This window comes from Pristis pectinata, chromosome 35 (genome assembly GCF_009764475.1).
Source record: "Pristis pectinata isolate sPriPec2 chromosome 35, sPriPec2.1.pri, whole genome shotgun sequence".
In the NCBI taxonomy this organism is placed as follows: Eukaryota; Metazoa; Chordata; class Chondrichthyes; order Rhinopristiformes; family Pristidae; genus Pristis; species Pristis pectinata.
In genome coordinates, this window is record NC_067439.1 from 3649923 (window position 1) to 3671690 (window position 21768).

The 21768-nt window shown below is 41.7% G+C and overlaps 1 protein-coding gene across 1 annotated transcript in view; it reads left to right on the plus strand.

Annotated features, from left to right (window-relative positions):
* Window positions 1-21768, plus strand: part of sipa1l3 (signal-induced proliferation-associated 1 like 3) — a 191510-nt gene that overhangs the window by 116400 nt on the left and 53342 nt on the right. The window contains 4 exon segments of the mRNA XM_052044092.1: window positions 1605-1879; window positions 17252-17500; window positions 18702-18709; window positions 20933-21045. Coding sequence (XP_051900052.1) covers window positions 1605-1879; window positions 17252-17500; window positions 18702-18709; window positions 20933-21045 — 645 coding nt within the window.

Below are 21768 nucleotides of genomic sequence, written 5' to 3' on the forward strand. Positions count from 1 at the left end.
ATCAACCACCTTCCACTTCAAATGGCTCTTCTAAATCTTCCAACCACTTGTTTTTCCACCTCCTTTGCCCAGAAAGATTGTGGGTGATTTTAGCACTGCAACAAATTGTATTCCCCATTGCCCTTCCCTCCCATCAGTGTTGATTTTCCCCAGGGGTGTTCATAGGCACCTTCTGTAACCTTTTGGCATGTATGAGTTTTAACAGTGAGTGAGCTAAGCTATCCATAGCAAGATAGTTTTGGGTGGCACTGCAGACTAACTTGACCTCCTCTTTCTCAAGACTCTGCCTGTATTTTCACTGGACACTGACTAACTGATTTTGTCCTACCTGAACCAAATCCAGAACCTGTATGAGTTTGGTTAACAGCATAGATCTGGGATTCGAGGCCTTTCTTCTCACTGTAGTTCTGTTGCTTGTTTGTTTTAACAGTTACCCTTTGGGGAATCTTCCTTGAGGCAGTAAAAAAAAAGTACAGTAAAACTTAATGTCAAATATTCCCTGTGATTTGTTCAAAATATTTTGTTAGTGCTGGGAAAGAAAATGCACATTAATATGTTGCTGTTCAAAATAACCCTCCTGCCCGGTGGAGATCTGCTGTTTAGGATTTTTCATCTCAAGTTCCTGGTGTATCTGGGATCTGATTAATTTAATGGGAAGTTACAGTTTCATTCCAACCTTTGATCTGTGAATTGAATTACTTGACCTTGGGCCAAATGTCCTTCACAGTGGATGCAGTGTATATTGATGGCAGTTTCTATTTTCCCCATTTGGCACTGGGGAAGCATTGACCCAAAGACTTCTGTGATTTGGGTTAATCATAAACCACAAATGTTGCCTGTATTTTAGCAGAATCTTTACTGGGGTTTTGGGAATAGGCATTGTTTTGTACATGTTTAGTGAGAAAGTAAATGTTGCATAAATGATCCTTAACATCTCACATAACGCTTGGTGTAGTGTTACAGGAGCTCCTGCCACACCCGAGCTTACAGATCCGTACCAATCATTGACATGATCACAGGACTTCACCAAGACTAAAACTGTCTTGGTATATCAGGAAATTTTACTGGAAGCATTTTATAAGAAACATAAGCAGTAGGGACTGGAGGGGGCCACACAACCCCATGAGGTTGCTCCACCATTCAGTAAGTCTTTTGCTGAATTCTCACATGAACTAGTTTGCCATGGACCCCCATGATTCTACCGATCCTGTTCTTGAGCATACTCAACCACTGAGCATCTGCAGCCTTTGTGGTAGAATTATTGCAAAGATTCACAGCCAAGCCTTCCGTGTTCAGGTTCTGTACTATTACAACCAGGGGAACTGGTTCCATGGATATGAAGTAGTGCCCAATACCAGTAGGGCATTATTTTGCCCTCTTTTGTCTACCTGTTCCTCCTGACCTCCCCTCCCTCCTTGCTTCATCTACTGAGTTCCATACGGTAGATCAGGTCCATTGTTCATTTCATGCCATTATTTTGCACCACAAAAGTTAAGACTTCTGTCTCTCAAGTAGCTTGCTGACGTTGCTTAGGTAGAAGATCACTGCGCCATGTGCTTTGTGTTAACTGTAAAATTCTTTCTTTCTTCATCTTTACCCTGCAGATTGTGACGGAAGGGTGTGAGACTGTCGACATGACTCTGCGGCGGAATGGCCTCGGGCAACTTGGGTTTCATGTCAAATATGATGGCACGGTGGCAGAAGTGGAAGAATATGGATTCGCTTGGCAAGCGGGACTGAGGCAGGGAAGTAGATTGGTGGAAATTTGCAAAGTGGCAATCGTAACACTAACCCATGATCAGATGATTGATCTCCTGAGGACGTCAGTGACCGTGAAGGTGGTCATCATTCCACCCCATGAAGACGGAAGTCCACGCAGGTAAACTTGCTGAAGAATTGGGGTTAATTACAAATTAGACCCAGTGAAAGTCTGGCCATATCTTTAGCTTGTACGAGGAACTATTCAGATGTTTACAATGGCTTTGCTGCATGTTATTAGAACAAATGTTCTCTTGAACTTATCCAGAAGTACTGCTGATGCCCATTAGCATTTTTCTCTACTTTTGTTAATGTTTTGGAATTGTTTTTGCTGAAACAGTGAATAATGCTGTTTCTTTCCCCTGCTGGAAACTAGCCAAGGCTGCTGTGAACGTAAATTAAAATCAACTGATATTGTAATTATCCTAAGTATTTTAGTTCAAGTCATGTACATTAATTTGACTCCCTCTCGTTCTTGGACCCCATGACTTGCACTCCTCCTCCTCCAATCCAAAGTGTATCTACTGCAGTATCATCAATACTTTCAATTTACTGCTTGCATATGAGGAATGAACTGAGAGGAAGCTGTTTGGCTCTCATCTGCCATTTAGTGAGATCATGCCTGCTTTGTGACCTGACTCCATTTATCTGTTCTTTAATACCATTAGTTGAGAAAAATCTTTAAATCTCTGCATAACATTTACAACTAATTCGGTATTAATTGCCATTTGTGGGGGACTTTAAAACTTCTCCCACCTGTGTATAGAAGCTTTTCTAAACTTCACTCCTGAAAGGCCAGGCTCTAATTTTTAGACCATATCCCTTAGTGCTGGGCTCCTCAAACTGTGGAAATATTTTATTTCCATAGATTCCATCTGTTCATTGTCTTGTCATGGTTAAGTCCAGTGGTCACTTGAAGCATTAAGGCCACAGAATGGAAGTATGGTATAAGCAGCATTGCCAGGAAGGAGTAGGGAGAAAAGAGGTAGGGATTGATTGGGTGAGGTAAGGGTCAAAGGAGATAGGAATAGGTAGAGGAAGGGGGCACAGAGAGAGGTGGTGTGTCTGAAATAAAAGCCCTGGAAAAAAAGGAAATTGAGTTTCAGATCTAATCTTTGCTTGAGAATTATGATATTTAATTTAAAGGAACAATAAGCTCTGCCATTATTGTATTTCTTTAAGGGAGGGCTATTCTTTAAGTAACAAATTTTCACATTACAAATCTATTAGCACTTGTTTTCCTTAGTGCTATATGCAAGCCCAGTAGGAAGCCAAACACCTAAGGCACAACAGTGAAGAAAATGCGTTCAACCCATCCTTCTATTGCTCTAAATTACCTCCCCTTAAGATCCAGCTGTGTTTAATCCATGCAGAGACCTGTGTGTGTCAATGCATTTGAAGGAAAATTATTAACTGGGAACTTGCATGTATTTGTACCTTTCAGAATGAACTGTGTGTGTGTCATTTTCAGCACGTCCATCTATCTTTCAAAAGTTAAGGTTTTGTTTTGACCCTTTTGTGATGCCACAGTTATTAATATTCTAAGGAGTTCTCTCCACTGTCCATTTTGTCATCCTTTCTGCCTTACCTGTTGGATTGGAAGAACTTCTTGGTAGTTCACATCCCCTGGTGATGCTCAATTTTAATACCCACTGTCACAATTGAGATGTCCTGCCTGGCACCAGGCTGTGTACCTAGGCAGTGCACAAGGTAACAGCATCTTACGATCTCACTGTCCTGTTTAAAGGTGGGTTGGATAAGTCAGTAGATTTGATGTGGAACTACCATATGCCAAGGTGCAAAGATGATCTGGACCATCAGCCAAGGGTAAACGCTGCTCCAAAGCTGGAAACTGTTCAGTTCTTGCTTGGTTGTAATTTTGCCTTTTGATTTGAGTTCTTAGAAAAATCCTCTCCTGGGTAGGAGAGGTGATGCATCTGAACTGCTTTATCAGCAGAAAAGGGGAAATGTTTGAATTATTCTTTGAAGTGCTTGTGAAGAAAACACTAGTATTTCTAATGAGCACAAAAATAGCACCTTTTTAAATAAAATTCTATAATTCTAGACTGGATCACAGCCTGATTTGTTCCATTCCGTGGTTGCAGGGAGGACGTTTCTCTGGGTTGAACCAGGAGTCACATTGTCAGGATATGGGGGAAGGCATTAACCTGAGAGGAGGACAAATTTCTTCACTTGGAGGAGTTCTCCACCACAGAATGTTGTAGAGGCCAAATTACTAAGAAGGAGGTGGATAGATTTCTAGACTACAAAAGGTATCAAGGGGTATGGGAAGAGAGCAGGACTATGTTATTGAGATAGCAGATCAGCCATGATCATTTTGAATGGCAGAACAGGCTCAAAGGGGCGAATGGCCTAATTCAGCTTCTCTGAGCTCCACTGTGCTGAAGTTGTCAGGCTCTTATGCTGACTGAAATCAGTCAATCTAGTACAGGCCAGGAACTATACCTGTCTGGACTGTTTAACTTGGCTTGAGTCAAGAGCATACTCACTTCCTGTTTGCAATAACACCGAGTGTTCAGATACAGCCAGTTAATATTGTTCCTTCCTTTGATCTGAAACAGACATTTTTAATTTCCCCATAGTTTCCTTTGAGTTTTACTACCCTCTTCTCATTTTCACTGATAATTTATGTACTTGGCAAAAGGTTCTTGCCCTAAGCGCACATAAGGTTGTTTTCTCTTAGTTGCTGCTTCATCTCCTCTAGGCTAGTGAGCTGGCTGCCACATGGGAGCTTTGTACTTCTGGCTGTGGGTAACTTGTGGCCATGAAACATGTGGCTTGGGCTGCAGTATGATAATTTTGTATTTTTTTTTAAGTATTTCTCATAGAATGCCATTCGGTCCATCAAGTCAATGTGGGCACTCAGAGCATTCCGTTAGTCCCATTCCCTCATGGATTTCCCTATTCTCTCTTACATTTCCCCCTTATCCTTCTTGCAACCCACTTGCACCAAGGGATAATTTACAGCAGCCAATCAACCTACCAGCACTTCGGGATGTGGGAGGAAATGGGAGCAGCCGGGGAAACCCATGCAGTCAAAGTGAGAACATGAAAACTCCACACAGGCAGCACCTGAGGTTCAGAAATAAAACCAGTTTCTTGGAGTCGTACAGCAGCAGCACTAACCCCTGCACCACCGTGGCCTGAAGTAAACCATCAGTCATGATCTTATTGAATGTACAAGGGGCTACATCTATTTCTTGTGACTCCTCAGCTGATTGACACGCAATCCTGTTCTTCTAAAACCCATATGGCTTTAATTTAGAATAAATTTGGACTAACTTTGTGTAAGAAGTGCTTGAGTCACAGCTGCATATGGGTCTGATGACTCTCCTGTGAATTCTTGGATGCTTATAGAGGGTGTCATTATCAAACATCCTGACCCTGCCCTAAACTTGACCACAGCAAGGGTGGTCAGAACAGGAAGGATCTTTTCACTTGCATCTTGACAGGACTAAGAGCTATTTTCTTCATTCTGAGGTAGAGAGCACTTTATAATCCTTGCAAGTTGATGTCAAGGTTTGAAAGTAATTGTACAAATAACCCAAGCTCATCCTTTACGTTTCCAGACGAGGCTCGAGTCTTGTATAAACCCGCACAGCTGGTGTGCAGCCAAAGTTTCCAGAAGTTTGAAGGTTAGGAAATAATGATGCCCATCCCTGGGATCAGGCGCTGCACATAACACCAGGGTTACTCAATCAACCACACGATCGGCCTCCTTCCAGTCTGTGTGGTAGAAGTGTGGCTGGTTTTGAAAGCTTAACCCACCCAGTAAAGTCCTCCTATTGTTGAGTCCTGTACCATGTGGTGAGTGATTGTTAAGTGCCTCTCTTCGACTGAGACAAATCAAGTAAGTGGAAAGAGTAGCTCAGAAGATAATGTGTGGAATAGGGGAATGGGAGTAAACTTTGGTTTTGAATCTTGGATAATGAGGTGTGATTGCAAGGCAGAACCTTTTCTGGGAACAAGCTAATTAGAAAGTACAGTATGAGAGAGAGAGAGAGCTGGGCTCAGGCTCTGTTGAAAGGATGTGGCTCTTTTCAAATTCAGGTATTTAATAATACAGAGATACTTAAAATGGTTTTAAGATAACTATCATATTACCAGTAGGTCTAATTTCGAGATTTCAGTTTGAATATTAGTAGGATTCAATGCTCCCTCAGTGAAATGCTAACTAACATAAATCAGTCAGGTCCCTTGGGTTGGACCTCTGAATGAGCTGCTGTGATTAAACATCCCATCTCTAGGTTTGGAGCAGAATCTGGCCAGGATTTCCGCTCCTGATCTATGCAAAGACCAATGCTGGAAAAGGCATGATGGGACTTCTGGTGAGAACAAGTTGGCTAGATTATGTTTATTCATGGACATAGAACACTCACGTTAATCGGTCAGAATGCATGTCCTATTTGCAGACTGTTTCCTCTGTCATCCCTTTTGTTCTACTTGTTCATGTCAACACTTAATGTGGAACATGACTTCCAGTGAGATTCCGATGTAAATCATTGCCCAGTGGTGGGCTGCACTCTGCTGCTGTATCATCTAGCCCAATGTTAACAAAATCACAAAAAGATGACTAGTTTAAAAAAAAAACTATTATGGAAAACTGAGCTAAAGGCAGAAAATGTTTCAAACGCACACAGTCATTCGGCAAACAGCAAGAGGAGCTATCATGGTTCAGGTTTACACCCCTGTATGGTGGGTAGTTACATACCTAACTCTTTTTAGCCTTTTGCACTGTAGGTTAGACAACAGCAGTATTTCCCTATGTTTTCCATCTTCATTTTGAAGCACATACCACATGGCTGTCAGCGGCTGAGAATTTGCTGTAGTTAATGTTGGCACCTGCAGAAGAAAGGGGGAGTAAATTATTGGTGGTTAGGGGTGGAGAGCAGAATTCTTGTCAAACTAATGGTACTGACAGAATTGCTGTGCCAGGAGCTTGCATGGACTCGATGGGCTGAATGATGACTTTCTGTGCCGTAATGATTTTATGTGGGAGTAACAACTAGGCATTGGATTCATTAAAGCTGCAATATCAGAGTGTATGCATGTTATACTCAGTTCTATAATTCTACTCCAGTTCTGAAGTCAATGGAATCTAATTTAGGAAGCCAAGTATAGCACCTCGTATGCCATCCAAAACTTGGCACCTGCAGCCAAGGGCAAATTTCTTCTCCATAATTTGGTAAATTTGGTGGCCTTGATCGACATTAGATGAGTTTGAAAAAATCCATTTGAAAAATATTTATTTAACTTGTACAGCCCATGTTCTTCCAGGTGTCCTTTACTTTTGGTTAAATAATTGGTGCTAAATCTATTCTCTGCACCTGTGGTTTAAAAGAGCATTAACCCCAAGTAGGAGGCATCAGGAAAACGGATATTGTGGAAGGATTTAAATGGGAGAAACAATATGAATGTTAAACCTGGGAGAAGGTGTCAGTGCTGTTCAGGACTAAAGGACTGTACCTGAACATCCGATTCATGTCAGAGTTCGTTCATCCAAAAAGTGATTAACTCGTAGACTTGGCAGTACTGCCCTTTGGAACTAGAAAACCTAGAATCCTTCCATAAAGTGTATGTTGTGCAGAGAAACCCATGAGTGTCTTTTGAATTTCGATGGGCTGTAATGGAAAAGGCTTTTCTTTTGCATTTGTTTTGTGTTCAAGAATGATTTGGCATCCATTGTGCCAATTCTGTTTGCTATCATGCTCCGTAATAGTTACAAGCTTGTAGCCCTGATGAGTTCATCAGTGTTTACTGATCAAGGAATGACTGAGGAGCACAGGTATTTACAATCAGGGTTCTTTGAGTTGTTTTTACAGGTACCTGCAAATCACTGCAGAATAAAAGTGTCCACATATTGTCCAATAAAGTAGAAAGGGATCACATTCCTCTTTCATCACTTAGTTTTAAAGTTCATTTGACCTTGGTCTCAAATGTGTTTGGGCACCTTTTATGTTTATAATATTTATGTAACCAGATTGATTACTAGGATGACAGAGTCATCCCATGAAAAAAGGTGAAATAGAACAGGTCAGCATTCTGTAGGGTTTAGAAGAGAGCTTTCATCGAAATGTTTAAGATTGTCTGGTTGGTTGCCAAGAGGCTGTTTCCTCAGGCTGGAGAATCTGGAACCAAGGGATAGATAAAGGAGTTGGTCATTTAAATGAAAAACCTTTTCACTCAGAGGGTTGCAAATTCTCTACCTGGGCGGTGAATGCTCAAATGAGATTGATGGATTGTTGCACTAACAAGAAACCAAAGGATACGAGGAAAGGAGGGAAATGAGGAAAAGGATTAACTGCGACCTTATTGAATAGTGTAGTAGGATCAAGGGTTTGTGTGCCCTACTCCTGTTCTTGTTTAAAGCTGTGTTGTAAGTCAGCAGCCTCGCCTTGCAATTCATTATGATGTGGATGGTGCTTGGCTCACAGAGCTGTTTAACTGAGGCTAGAGAGATTTATTCACTTTTTTATTCAAAGATGTTCCCCAACTGAAGCATTGACCTCTGAACTTAATAAAAGGCTCAGAGTGGCATGTAGTGTGTGCTCATTGCTTAACTGACTTTGTATCCAGACATGACCAATGAATGCCAGATGATTTGGTTTTTTTTTAAACCCCTTCCATTGTGACTCATTTTTCTTTTTATGCTGTTTGGAACACAAAGCTGCCTTTTCAAGCTTTTGTGTGGTGCTCTGTAATGGGGCTAGTTTTGTCTTGCCTAAGCCAAAGGGGAGGAGAGGAAATGAAACACAATCTGCAAAGAGTAGTTTTTCTTTTAATTGGCACAGCTTCAAAAACCACCAACTCCTGTTCAAGTGCACTAAAATTGGCCATTTATAACCCTATTTAACAGCGCAAATTTGTTTTGAATGGTGGTAGAATGTGTTCCAAATTCAGCAGGTTAAAACTAAGCTGGTTTGCACTCTATAATGAACCACTTTTATCTTCAACATTAATTGGGATGTTTTTATTTTGAAAGTGCCAAATCGGAAGGGAACAGTGGTGTATTTGTATCACAGCAGAGTAATTTCCGAGCACCTTTTAGATTGCCTGCATCAAGCACCAGCTCACAACTTGAGCCTTGAGGTCTTTCCAAAGCAAGTGTGACTTCTGTGGAATCATTCCTGGTGTCGTAATTATAACAGTAAAAGGTTATTGTGCATAATTTCCTTTTTTTAAAAAAAAGATATACTGGCATTGGAGACAGTCTAAAGAACACTCAATAGGCTAATTCCTGGGATGAGTGGATTGTCCTATCACAAGTGGCAATAGATATATATCCTTTGGAGTTTAGAAGACTGATCTTATTAGAACCTACAAGATCCTGAGGGGGCACAGCAAGGGTATATGATGTGATGTTTCCAATAGTGAGAGAGAGAGTGTCATACAACACAGAGACAGGCCCTTCAGCCCAACTGGTCCATGCCAACCAAGATGCCCCATTCAAAGCTAGTCCCATTTGCCCACGTTTGACCCATATCCCTCCAAACCTTTCCTATCATGCACCTGTCCAAATATTGTAATTGTACCTGCCTCTACCACTTCCTCTGGCAGCTCGTTCCATACACCTGCCCCCTAGTCTTGAACAAGGGGACAAAGTTCCAAGATTAAGGGACGGTCACTTAAAACTCAGATACGCAAAAACTTCTCAGAGAGTGGTGAACCTCTGGAATTCCCTAGAAGAAGTAGATACATTTTTTTTGAAAGATCGGGGAATTGAGGGCTTTGAGGAACTGGTGCAGAAGAGGAGATGAGGTCTGGGACAGATCAGTGATAATCATATTGAATGCCGGAGCAGGCTTGAGAGGCTGAGTGGACTACTCCTATTTTCTTGTGTACTGATCTACAGGGGTCACAGAAGTGTAGAAAGTTGACTCTGGTGATGTTGGCTAAATCCAACTTGTCCTGTTTGATTGGGGGGTGGGGGGGGGGGGTGAAGTTAGATGTCATTCTGCCACACTGTCTTGAATGGAGAAACACTGGTGAATGGTATAGGCCCAGTACACAGAACACCACCAAAAGGAAATTAAAGCCAATGAGGAAATTAATCTTCAGGTAATGCTAGAGTTGCATTTTTTTTGGATTGACATAGGGGGTTTTATAATGGATTCAGGGGTAGAGCTCACGGTTTCAGCTCACTGGGAGACAACCATCATATCAGAGATGTGGGTTGAGCAAGAAAAGTTAATAAGCTTAAGAGTTTATTTCTCTCTGAGTGGAATACAATTCTGCTTCAGATTTGTAAAATGCTTTGTGTGAATTTCATAATTGTTTTCTATCTTAGCATTCATTTCAAGAGGACGACAATATAAAAGCAAGGATGTACTGCTGAGGCTTAATAAGACGTTAGTCAGACCGCATTTAGAATATTGTGAGCAATTTTGGTAAGGCAAGATGTGCTGGCCCTGGAGAGGGTCCAGAGGAGGTTCACAAAAATGATCCCAGGACTGAAAGGCTTAACATATGAGGTGTTTCATGGCTCGGGGTCTATACCTGATGGAGTTCAAAAGGGGGGTGGTGGGGGGGGTCGGTGGGGCGCGTGATCTCATTGAAACCTACTAAATACTGAAAGGCCTGGGTAGAGTGGACGTGGAGAGGATGTTTCCATCAGTGGGAGAGTTTGGCATCTGAGGGCACAGCCTCAGAATAAAGGGACGTCTCTTTAACACTAAGATGAGGAGTAACTTCTTCAGCTAGAGGGTGGTGAATCTGTGGAATTTGTTGCCACAGATGGCTGTGGAGGCCAAGTCATTGTGTGTATTTAAGGCAGATATTGATTGGTAAGGGGATTAGGGTTACAGGGAGAAGACAGAAGAAAGGAGTTGAAATAAAAATCAGCCATGATTGAGTGGTGGAGCAGACTCGATGGGCTGAATGGCCTAATTCTGCTTCTATACCTTGTGGTCTTATGGAAGCACTTGACAGTGTAGAAATTTACCTTTTGGCATTTTGGCTAGCTACCAAAATACAAAGTGCTGGAAATATTCATCAGGTCAAGCAGCATCATTGGGAAGAGAAGCAAAGTGGACATTTCAGCTCCAGCTCCCTTTATCAGAACTGGGAAAGTGAGCAGGGTGGTTTGGTGGAGTGGCTGATCTTCCAGTGGAAGTAAATTGTGCCAAAGGGAAACACTTTACCCCTCAAAGCAGTAATGTGGTATTTGAAACAATGTGCAGTAGGTTAAAGTCAAGTCTTACTGGTTCTCTGTATGGTCCCACAAACTCCACTTTAGGCAGTTGCACTTCTTGTGGTCTTAAAATGTAATCCTGCTAATAAAATGCTTGGATAGCACTGGACTAGCTCTGTCTTAAATAACATTTTTTTCCAATGTACAGGATTATTAACATCTGGCAAGTTGATGAGCTCTTTGCCTCTGCACCACCCTGCATTGTGTGGAATTATGGTTGTACCACAAAGTGGAGCCAAAAACAACTAAATATAGTTTCAGTTTCATTCACAGTAAGTTCTCTTTAAATAGCGGCCAAGGTAGTAGGCAATCAAGTGGAGGATTAAGTCTGGCATTTCTCTTGATTGTTTGCATTTGCTTTACATTGAAATACTGTCCAGTTAGTGATTTGAGGAGTAGGCTTTTATCTGCTCAGTGGGAGAGGATGTTGCTGATAATACCAGCATTTGTTACCCATCCAAATTGCCTTGAATTGAATGTCTATCTGGATCATTTCCATAATTAAGAGTCAACCATTCTGGTGAGCCAAGAGTCACATGGAGTAACAAAGGTACGTTTCCAGTAGTTTTAAAGTAGCAATATCTGAATCGCTGTCTAGTTTTTCTTGTAATGTTGTTTAATGACTTGGTGATTCCAATTTGCATGCATGGATTGATAATCCTAGTCACTGGCTGCTGGTGAAGTGATTTAGTTACTACACTACTGTATCCCTGTGTTACTGTTACTCTGGTTCATACATCTTTGAACTTGGGAGTCTTTGGAGTTGAAAGAAATGTCTTTGTTACATTTTCAGAGGGTTTTACAATCCTACACACTTTATATAAAAAAAATAAATTTGGTTATAATTTTACTTCATTACGAGTGAATCCTTATCTCTCTTCTTGATCACATTGAACAAATGAGCGTTTGGATTCCATATGTTAATTTAATGATGAAGTGCTTCAGTCTGTTCAATATATGCTCCCATTGCATGCTTATCTGCAAATTGTCACACATTAGCCAACTTGTCTTCCATGTGACTTGCATTTTATTTATTTGTTTCTTTGAAAGATGTCTGGCTGAATGATTTCTGGTGTTGAAGTAAACGATTGCGACCAAAGTGGGCCACTGCAACAAGGGGCACTTTCTTCTTGTGCATTGTGGGCTCTGGATCTGAAAGGAGCTCATTCAGTGGAGTTGAAAGCTTCCTTCAAATTGGAGCAGTTTCGACCGAGTACCTGCCAGGAATGGATCCACAAAGCACAGATGCATCCAATGAAACATTAACTTGATCATCTTAGTCAGATCGTGATTGGAGCTAAGAGGGCGGAAGGATGCCATTTCGGCACGTTGGTAGATGTTGTTCCCTGACACTTGGGACTGGAAGACTTTTGTTGGGATAGAATGGAAGCAGTTTTCAGTCTAGATTGAACCTGCCTTTTTTGGGAGTGCTCAGGGCTGAAGTCAGTGCATGATTTGCAAAACGAACCATTTCACTAATGAATAGTTGAATCAGCAGGAGTGGTTCCGGCAAGCACCACCCAACTCCAGAAACCCCAGGTTAAGTTGAGAATCAGTGGAAAAACTGCGTAATACTGAATGTCAAGCGGCTGCTTTCTGAGTAATTGATGCCGTGCACTAACAGGTCAATGACAATGTAGGAGAGTAAATGTATGGGAGAGTATAGCATGGAGTCTTCTTACACTGGGGATGTAGCAGAGACCATATATTCACAGGGAGGATACAACAAAGGAGATATACGTGGTGGGTTGGAGGTGGAATATTAGTGGAGTAGTCTCACAGAGGGGGTAGACTAGTGTTCTCACAGGGGAGATTGACCACTGTGTGTGCGAGGGGGTGGGAGGGGATTGACCACAGGGTGGTGGGGGGGGGGGGGGGATGCAGGCAGGGGGGAGAGAGAGAGAGCACTCTCACGGGGGGGGTTTAACCAGAGAGTGTACTCACAGGAGTGATTGACCAGACCAGAGAGAGTGTACTCTCAAAGGAGGGGGGATTGACCAGAGGCATGGGAGGGAGAAGAAGAGGGTGGAGAGAATCTATTGAAAGGAGGGATTTGAGCATAGTTTTTAAAGTCATCTTTGGCTCTTTTAAGGAGAATATTCTTAACCAGTTAGTTGGTCTCCAGGTTGAGTGAATGGTTACAGCAAAATCATGGGATGATACAATTTTAATGTAGAGTTTTCGCAAACATCATCTTAACCACGCCTGGTTTGTGGTTTCAGTGTGACTACTCAAAACATGTTTGGGCAGAGTACTCTTTTTTTCAAAATATTTGGTAAAAGTTGTAATCTTGTGCACGAGAGAGCCAAGGCTGACTATTCCTAAGTTACCATTTCACTAAATAAAGCTCTTCAATAGCGACTTTGTGTTGGATTGAGAACGTGTTGTCATTTCACATTCTTTGTTGAAAAGCCATGAGACTGTCAACTGCATGTCAAAGGGATTTCCAGGTAACCTAATGCCGAGGACTGTTGTGAAAAATTGTTCAGTTAATAGTTTGGCAGTGAGTTTTGTCGGCCTGCAGCCACGGATGTATTCAGTTTGTATGCTGCTTTTTTAACAAATAGATCCGTTGCCTTGGTACGGGACTGAGGGGAGAGGGGTATGGCGACGTGCATGTCTTTGTAAAGTGTCATTGTGAAATGTGGAGAGATGCCTTAATCTAATGCCATTTGGCTGTGGTGTGGAATTTGGGGCCATTTGGTAATATTACTCAAAGGGATAAGCTTGACTGAAGGAACGGCTCAATGTACAGTAGGAGTGGTTATCTTTGGGGCTGTGTCAAATTACTGGAATGGTATAGAATGGGGTTTACTGTCCATAAAAGTACATTGTACCGACCTAGAAGTACAGAAAAATCCTGCCCCAGAATCCCTCACCACACTTAACCAAAGAAGAATCAGAGATTTCCAAGATCTATAACTGGAAAAGAACCAAACCCCAGTCTGACCTGTAACTAGGTGGCTGTCCAAGTCTGCAAAGCTATTGATGGACAGGATGGCAATGAGGGAAGGGTTTAAAAAAAGAAATCTGCAACCTTTCAAGCATAAGTTAATGGAACTTTGGCATAAACTTGCTTTCTCTGCCCTTTTGCATACAGATATTTGAGGGAATGGATTTCCTGCTTTGAGTGCTGAACATAGCCACTAAAATAAATGTGTGGAAAAACATGAACAAGCCAAGAGCGGTCAAAGAATTCCAGCCAGTAAATTTATTGTTAATTTATTAGTTGTTTCATAGGAGTCAGTTTACTTTCATATGAGCAGTTTAGTTCTTCAGTGCAAATTGAGATGATGTTGTATGAATGTGTTTCTTTTCAAGGCCTTGTACATCACTGGCAAGGCTAGCAGAATTTATTGCCCATCCCAATGGAGTAGGTGATGGTGAGATGTCAGCTTAAACTGCTGCAGTCCGCGTGGTAGAAACTTTTCCACAGTGCTATTTAATGGGGTGTTCCAGCGTTTAGACCCAGTGATGAAGGAACAACAGTATATTTCCAATTCAAGGTGGAGGTCTGGTCAGATAACCTAGATGAGTTGTTGTGGAAGATGGCGCACATTGTAGCTGCAGTGCACAGGTGGGGGTGAAGGGAGTGAATGTTTAGGGTGCTGATGGGGCATCAGTCAGTTTGGGGTTTGTGCTTCTTTGTCCTGGCAGGTGTGATGTTCACAGCTACACGTGTATGTTCATGACTACATTTCAAAAAAGGAAATATTCTTCACTGGGACACCGAGTTTGTAAACAAAAAAAAATTATAAGCATGCAAATTATTTTCGTCAGTTTGCCAGTTCTGTTAACTACTACACTTGAGATTTTTCAGTATTGCCTGTTGCTTTTTATTGTTCTTTTTTAATAAGGCTAGAAACTTGGCCTTCATGTATGGTCATTGCTGTTTGTGGGAGCATTATTCGCACAAATTGACAGCTATGCCTCCTATATTACTACAGAGACTACATTGTCAAACTGCTTCATTGGCTCTAAAATGCTTTGGACATCCTGAAGAGGATGTGAAAATGCACTGTATTTTGCACTATAAATGCACTATGTTAATGGAGAATTATGACTTGGAAATAGTTAACACTAATATTTCTATGTGATGTTTCAATTTAAAAGCAATGTAGTCCATTGGAAAGTTAACTCAATCCTAGTACTGACAGTCCCTGTGGAAGAATCTGTGGGTCAGTGTCAGTTCTACTACTCAAAGTAAATGGTTCGAATCAGCAGCAGTGGGACATCAGAAGAAGTTTGGGGTTTGGTTTCTTATTCTGAGATCTGTCAGGTTAGTGGTGTAATGGATATATTAGAAGGTGGACTTGTTGAAAGCAGTTTTTATACAGAGTTGCACAGAATGCAAAGGACAAATGGCTCATTCTGTCTAACACATCCACCACAATGTTTATGCTTCACATTAGTCTCCTCGCTTCATCTGACCCTGTCAGTGTCCTTGTATTCATTTCTCCCACAAGTGTTTATCCAGGTTCCCCTTAACTGCATCTGTGTTATCCATCTCAACCACATTTGCAGTAGCTCTGGCCAATGCAGTCCTGTATACAGTGAGCCCCAATTCCTTGGTCTGATTCTATTTACATACCATTTACTGTTCTTTGGACTGCTCTCTCAGACCAGAATTTATTACAGAAAAATGCAGCACAGGAGGAGGCCATTTGTCCAATTGTAGAATGATCATGACTCCTGCTGAGAATTGAAGTGCTCCATTCTCGGTAAACCATCTCTTTACTGAAGAACAGTGCTTAGAACTGTCCATAATGATCCATCTAAAACATTGCCTGTTGGGAAAAGAGAACATTTTGTTATGAAGCAGCCCAGCCATGCTTGAAAACAAACTTTACCATCTCTAAAGTAAATTTTACAAGTGATTTAATCTGTTAGGACAAAGTGTTTCACAAACGTGATATGCCAAGAATCTTCTCGCCCTTCTGCACGCCTGAAGCATCATATGCTTTGGATTCAGAATGTACTTAATTAACTTCTGGCCAAGTTTGATAAATGGCTTCCTTGTAGGCTGTCTGTGAGAGGGGGCTGTCTATTTAAGACTATGCACACACCATCCACAGACGGTCATGTTGTTTTGGTTGCTTTTCGCCAAAGCATTTGACTTGGATTTTGACCAAGTTCTCGGAGCTAACTCGATGCCCTTGGATTTGGCTGTCTTTTCAGGTGCCAGAATATTAGACATCTTTTTCCAACGTGCCAAAATGACCAGTTCACGGGTGTCTGCAGTGGCACCAACAATTTGGTTAGCTCAGAGTAATGAGACTGGTGTGGAGTTGAAAAACAACAAAATGCTGGAGAAACTCAGCAGGTCAGGCAGCATCCGTGGAGAAAAGTAGATGGTCAAAGTTTTGAGTCAGGACCCTTCTTCAGGGCTGAAGATGAGAAAAGGGGAAGCCCAATATATAGGAGGGAGAAACAGAGCAGCGATAGGTGGACAAAAGAGGGGAAGCGAGGTGAGCACGAGGTGGTGATAGGCAGATGCAGGTAAGAGATGGTGATAGGCAGGTGTGTGGAGATGGGCAGATGTATGTGGAGTTGTATTTATGGAGTTTTATATGCCTGCTTACTGGGATGCAATTCCACTGATCTTGGAGACTCTGTGGAGCTCCTGTTGAGTATCATTCTTTGTTTGGGAACAGACAGGTAGACAGTTTAATTAAATAGGACATGCAGCTCTGTTCAAACTATCCACAAAACCAGGGCTCAGTTGAGGACAGTCTTGCACTGGTCCTGCTGCATCAAATTCCAATTGTGGCCCCTCTCCAGATAATTAGCAGAGACTACTCAAAGAGCCATACAAAGAAATGCAAAAGTGACAGCAGCAAAAGAAATCAGCCCTGATGAAGGGTTTTGACCCGAAACGTCGACTGTCCATTCCCCTCCATAGGTGCTGCCTGACCTGCTGAGTTCCTCCAGTATCTTGTGTGTTGCTCCAGTTTTCCAGCATCTGCAGTCTTTGTGTCTCCAGCAGCAAAAAAAAATTGCTTCCTACAAAAGAAAGCAAAGATCTGGTGACAAAATGCTGGTTTTGTTACTGAAAGCTGCAAATATTGAATTAATTCCTCAGCACTCTTGTGTCCCAGAATTATGAAGTATTCACTGGCTCAAGAAAGCAAAATGCTCTCTTAGTGATCTCCAGGGAAATACGTTGATGCAGCATTGTAAATAACTCAAGTCTTGAGTTTTGACTGCATTAAATTCTTGATTTATCAACTATCATTTCAGCAGTTGTCCTAATTCTCTCACCTTGCCTGTGTTTCCTCCCAGAGGTTGCTCTGAATTGTATGAAATGCACACAATGGACAGTAAAACTGAGAGTGAAAGTATGCCTGCTGGATTGAGACCACCGTACAGGACCAACCCCCTGCAGTGGAGTGGTCCCACAACCCACAATGCATTGCAGTCACAGCGATGGCCAGGGAATGTACACAATCAGACAGCAAGCCGGAATCAGACCTCCAGACAGCCGGGAGTCCCAGCTACATACAGTGAATCTCAAGCAAAGAACAGCAAGCGGTAAGGTCTTACATCGAGGTCTGTGGAGCAAAGAGAAGGAGGGAATTGTTTAAAATTATGGAGAAATATGATTTAATAGATGTGAAAAAGATGTTCAGTTTATAGTTATTCAAATCTAGGAGCTAATAAGTAGTGGATCTGTTGGGCTCAATGGCCTGTTTCTATAATCTAAATACTGTGTAATGCTGTCCCCAGTTCACCTGCCTCTCATCTTCTATTACTGTTACCAATTACTGTTGCTAAACTGTTACCAATACCCAAACTAATAGATGAAGTTATAAGTGTTGAGAGGTGATTGACACAGTGCTGATCTCAGAGCTCAAGTTTGAAAGGTGTAGAAGATCTTTCTTCCTAACGTGATTTTGACCAGCTTCCTGCAGCTTATTAGGGCACAAGGGACAAGTGCTGGGAAATGTACAGTCCCCACTTTCTGCATCCATTTCAGCTTCAAGGAATGTCAGTACTGCGAATAACCCTTCTAGGTGCTGAGGTACGCTGTGTCTGCTGTCCTTCTGTAATATATGCATTAATACAACATCAAACAAGTAGGATCTGTATCTATTCCCCAGAATTTAGCACGTTAATTGGCAATTTTGCTCCATGGCCCCTTGCCTAGTAAGGAAGTGGCGAGAGACTGCACACTGCCAAGTCACAGAGGTGGAAAAACTGTGTTGAATCCACTTGTTTTCTATACTCCCAAAATGCAAGCTCTTGGATGGAGATGGTCAATTCTGGCTCCAGCTCTCAGGGAAAAGATTCTGTTCATATTCTGGTTCTTGCATATGTCACCCTGAAAGTGAAGGAAGTGTTCAACATTATGCTGTTATTTTGAATTTTGCAGGCATAGAGAAGTTGGGACATGATAGAGTACTTTGAAAGTGATCCTACACTCCCATCATCAGCTGCAATTAGCTATAAATGACAAAGTCCAAGCAAAGTTATGATCATTAACAACAGCAACAAGGTTATATACTGGCTTCAACTCAGTAAAAGACACTTCAATGTCCTTCACAGAATTCCTAGCAAACAAAATTTGTCACTGAACAAAAACTAGGGCAGATGATGAAAGGCTTGGTCAAAGTATCGGTGATGAGGAGAATTTTTTAAATTCATTTTTTCAGGATGAAGGCATTGCTGTCAAGGCCAGCATTTATTGCCTATTTCTAATTGCCCTTGAGAAGGTGGTGATGAGCTGCTGGAGACCTTCCAGTGAAGGTTTTTCTACAAATGCTGTGGTGGGGAGTTCCAGGGTTTAGGCCCAGCAACTATTTCCTAGTGGGGATAATGTGTGACTTGGATGGGAACCTGCAGGTGTTGATGTTCCCCTGTGCCTGATGCCCTTGCCTTTCTTGGTGACATGGCAGAACAGAGCTTTGGAAAACCTCAAGTCTATGGATTAAGAATGAGGGAAGCTTTTCAGGAACTCATCGTCAAGCTTGCAGGTAACCAGTTCATTGAGAGGTTTCAGCATCAAGAGGAGCTGAGATAAGGCAGGGTTGGGCAATATAATGGAGTTGAAAATAGACTGTGGTGATGGCACAGATAGAGGCTCCAAAGCTCATTTTAAGACACCAAAATTCCAACCAGACTAGTTCAATGTTGGATAGTTGTCATCGATTCAGATTAATTTATTGTCATATACATCAGGGTGCAATGAAACGCCTTGCTCGCGTGAAGCTTAGGGGAACTGAGTGAATTTGTTATCTGATTAAACCTTTATTTCATAAAACGTTAAATATGCGAAGCTTGTCCTTAATGTTTGCAGCTTTTTAAGAACCTATGTAGCTAAGCTTGTCCACACATACCAACGTCTAGTCAAGGGAACAATCCAAAAAAAGACAAGAACATCCAGTAACATGAAGAAAAACATTGCCCAGCAGTTTTCTGTGGTTTAAAAGATGTGACATGCCCATCAGTTCTAAATATCTTATTTAGTAATGGTATGGGACTTTAACATCTTCCTTAGAACTGCAGAACTGAACTCCAAGTATTTGCTGCTGGAATGAGCAAGGAGGTGATGTCATCACTGGTGGTACTGGTGGAAGGATCTGCCATACAGTCAAAGTTCCTGTGTCACATTTTGACTAAAATTTGCACGTGAACCTAGATTATCTTGAATTACATCACAGAATAGGGGCAAAGGCTGCAGCCGATGTGGAGAAATTTATTGCAGTAATAATCTGTGTCAAGTGTGACTCAGTGAATCTCGTGCCTCAGACTCGCAAGGTTGTGGGTTCAACTCGTGCTCCAGAGATGTGGGCAGAAAATCTAGGTTGAGTGAGCATTATTCAAAAATATGCTCCATTCATAAAGTATGTACAGGAAATGCAACCCAATCAGTGCATGTATTATATTCATTGTCCATGAAATCAATATATTCATTGTGCCTTCAAATCAATACATATTTGTACAAAGCCCCAAAGCCATTCATGTTTCCTCTTTAAACTATTCACCCATGAAGTGTTTGAAAGGTTCTTGTACAATACCTAACCTTCAGTGTCCAGAGGCTGAGGATGAGGGAGCACTGCACTGTGAGAGGTGCTGTCTTCCAGTTGAGGTGTTAAATTAAGGTTCCATTTGCTGTCAGGTAGGAGTAAAGGATCCCAGTTTGAAGGATTGTGTTCTCCACAGTTCTAGCGCATGTTTATCCTCAATTAACATCTCAAAAAAATGAGCAAATCATTAAGCAAATGGGAGCTTGTCACACAAGTTAGCCACAGCACTTCCTTCATCACAATAGTCACTTCCTTTAAGCAAATTATGCCAGAACCTGTAAGAGATTTGGAAATCCTGAGATTTTTAGAAGGTGCTTTATAAATGCAAGTAATTTGGAGATGAAGATATTGTATTGATAGATTACTGCTTTGATCTCTTTAGAAATTAAAACTGTACTCGGGTTCTAGATCATGTTCCACTGTTGACCATTATATAAAGTTGATACCCTGCTGTAATTGTTGAAATATTTTTATTCATTCAAGGGATGTGGGTTTTACAGGCTGAGCCAACATTGAGTTGCCCATCCCTAGTTGCCCTTGAAGGTGGTGGTGAGCTGCCTTCTTGAACTACTGCAGTACTTGAAGTGTGGGTATACCCACAATGCTACTAAGGAGGGAGTTCCAGGATTCTTGACCCAGCGACAGTGAGGGAATGGCAATTTATTCACAAGTCAGGATGGTGTGTGGCTTGGAGGGCAACTTCCAGGTGGTGTTCTCTGTGCTTTTGCTACCCTTATCCTTCTAGCTGGTAGAGATGGTGGGTTTGGAAGGTGCTGTCTGAGGAGTCTCCCACATATAAAGGGTAAATTGTTGCCATGTAGGATGTATAAATACTACAATGGGTATTTCCATCGATGTAACTAAACTCTCATTAAATATTTAGCATTTTATCTGGTTAAATTTGCCAATCATTTCATTTATCTTGCAGGCCGGTTAGCTTACCCAGAAACTTTGTACAGTACAGCGTCAACTGCTGCAGTAGAAAGAGTTCCACCTTTTCGAAATCCTTCTGGAAGCTTCTCCTCGCTGGGCTCTGGAACGTTCTGAACAGTCGACACAAAGTTGTTCCTGACAGGTGGGAGCAATACTGTTCACTTTTACAAACACTAGTACAGGAACTAGGATCAGATGGGAATTGTAGCTGGTTTTCGTCCCAGTACACTGATCCTGGTCGTCTACTTGTGAGGAGCAGCATCTTGATTTCCAATGTTATTCTCCTTTTGCCCTCATTCAGGAATAAAACTGTTTTGTCAGATTATGCCCTAGGTTTAGTGGTAGCTGGCTTATATTTCACTGATGTACAAAAGCCAAATTTAAGTAATATTATGAATAGTCAGCAGTTCAAAAACTGCTTAATATTTTTAAATTGGTAAATTGGTTTATTATTGGCACTTGTACCGAGGCACAATGGGGAAAAAAAACTGTTTTGCATGCCATCCATACAGATCATTTCATTGCAACAGTGCATTGAGGTAGTACAAAAGAAACCAATAACAGAATGCAGAATATAGTGTTGCAATTACAGAGAAAGTGCAGTGCAGGCAGACAATAAGGTGCAAAGGCCATAATGAGATGTTGAGGTCAAGAGTCCATCTTATCATACTAGGTGACTGTTCAGTAGTCTTATAACAGTGGGATAGAAGCTGTCCTTGAGCCTGGTGATACATGCTTTCAGGCTTTTGTGTCTTCTGCCCAATGGGAGGGGGGGGAAGAGAGAATGTTCGGGGTGGGTGGGGTCTTTGATTATGTTGGCTGCTTTACCGAGGCAGTGAG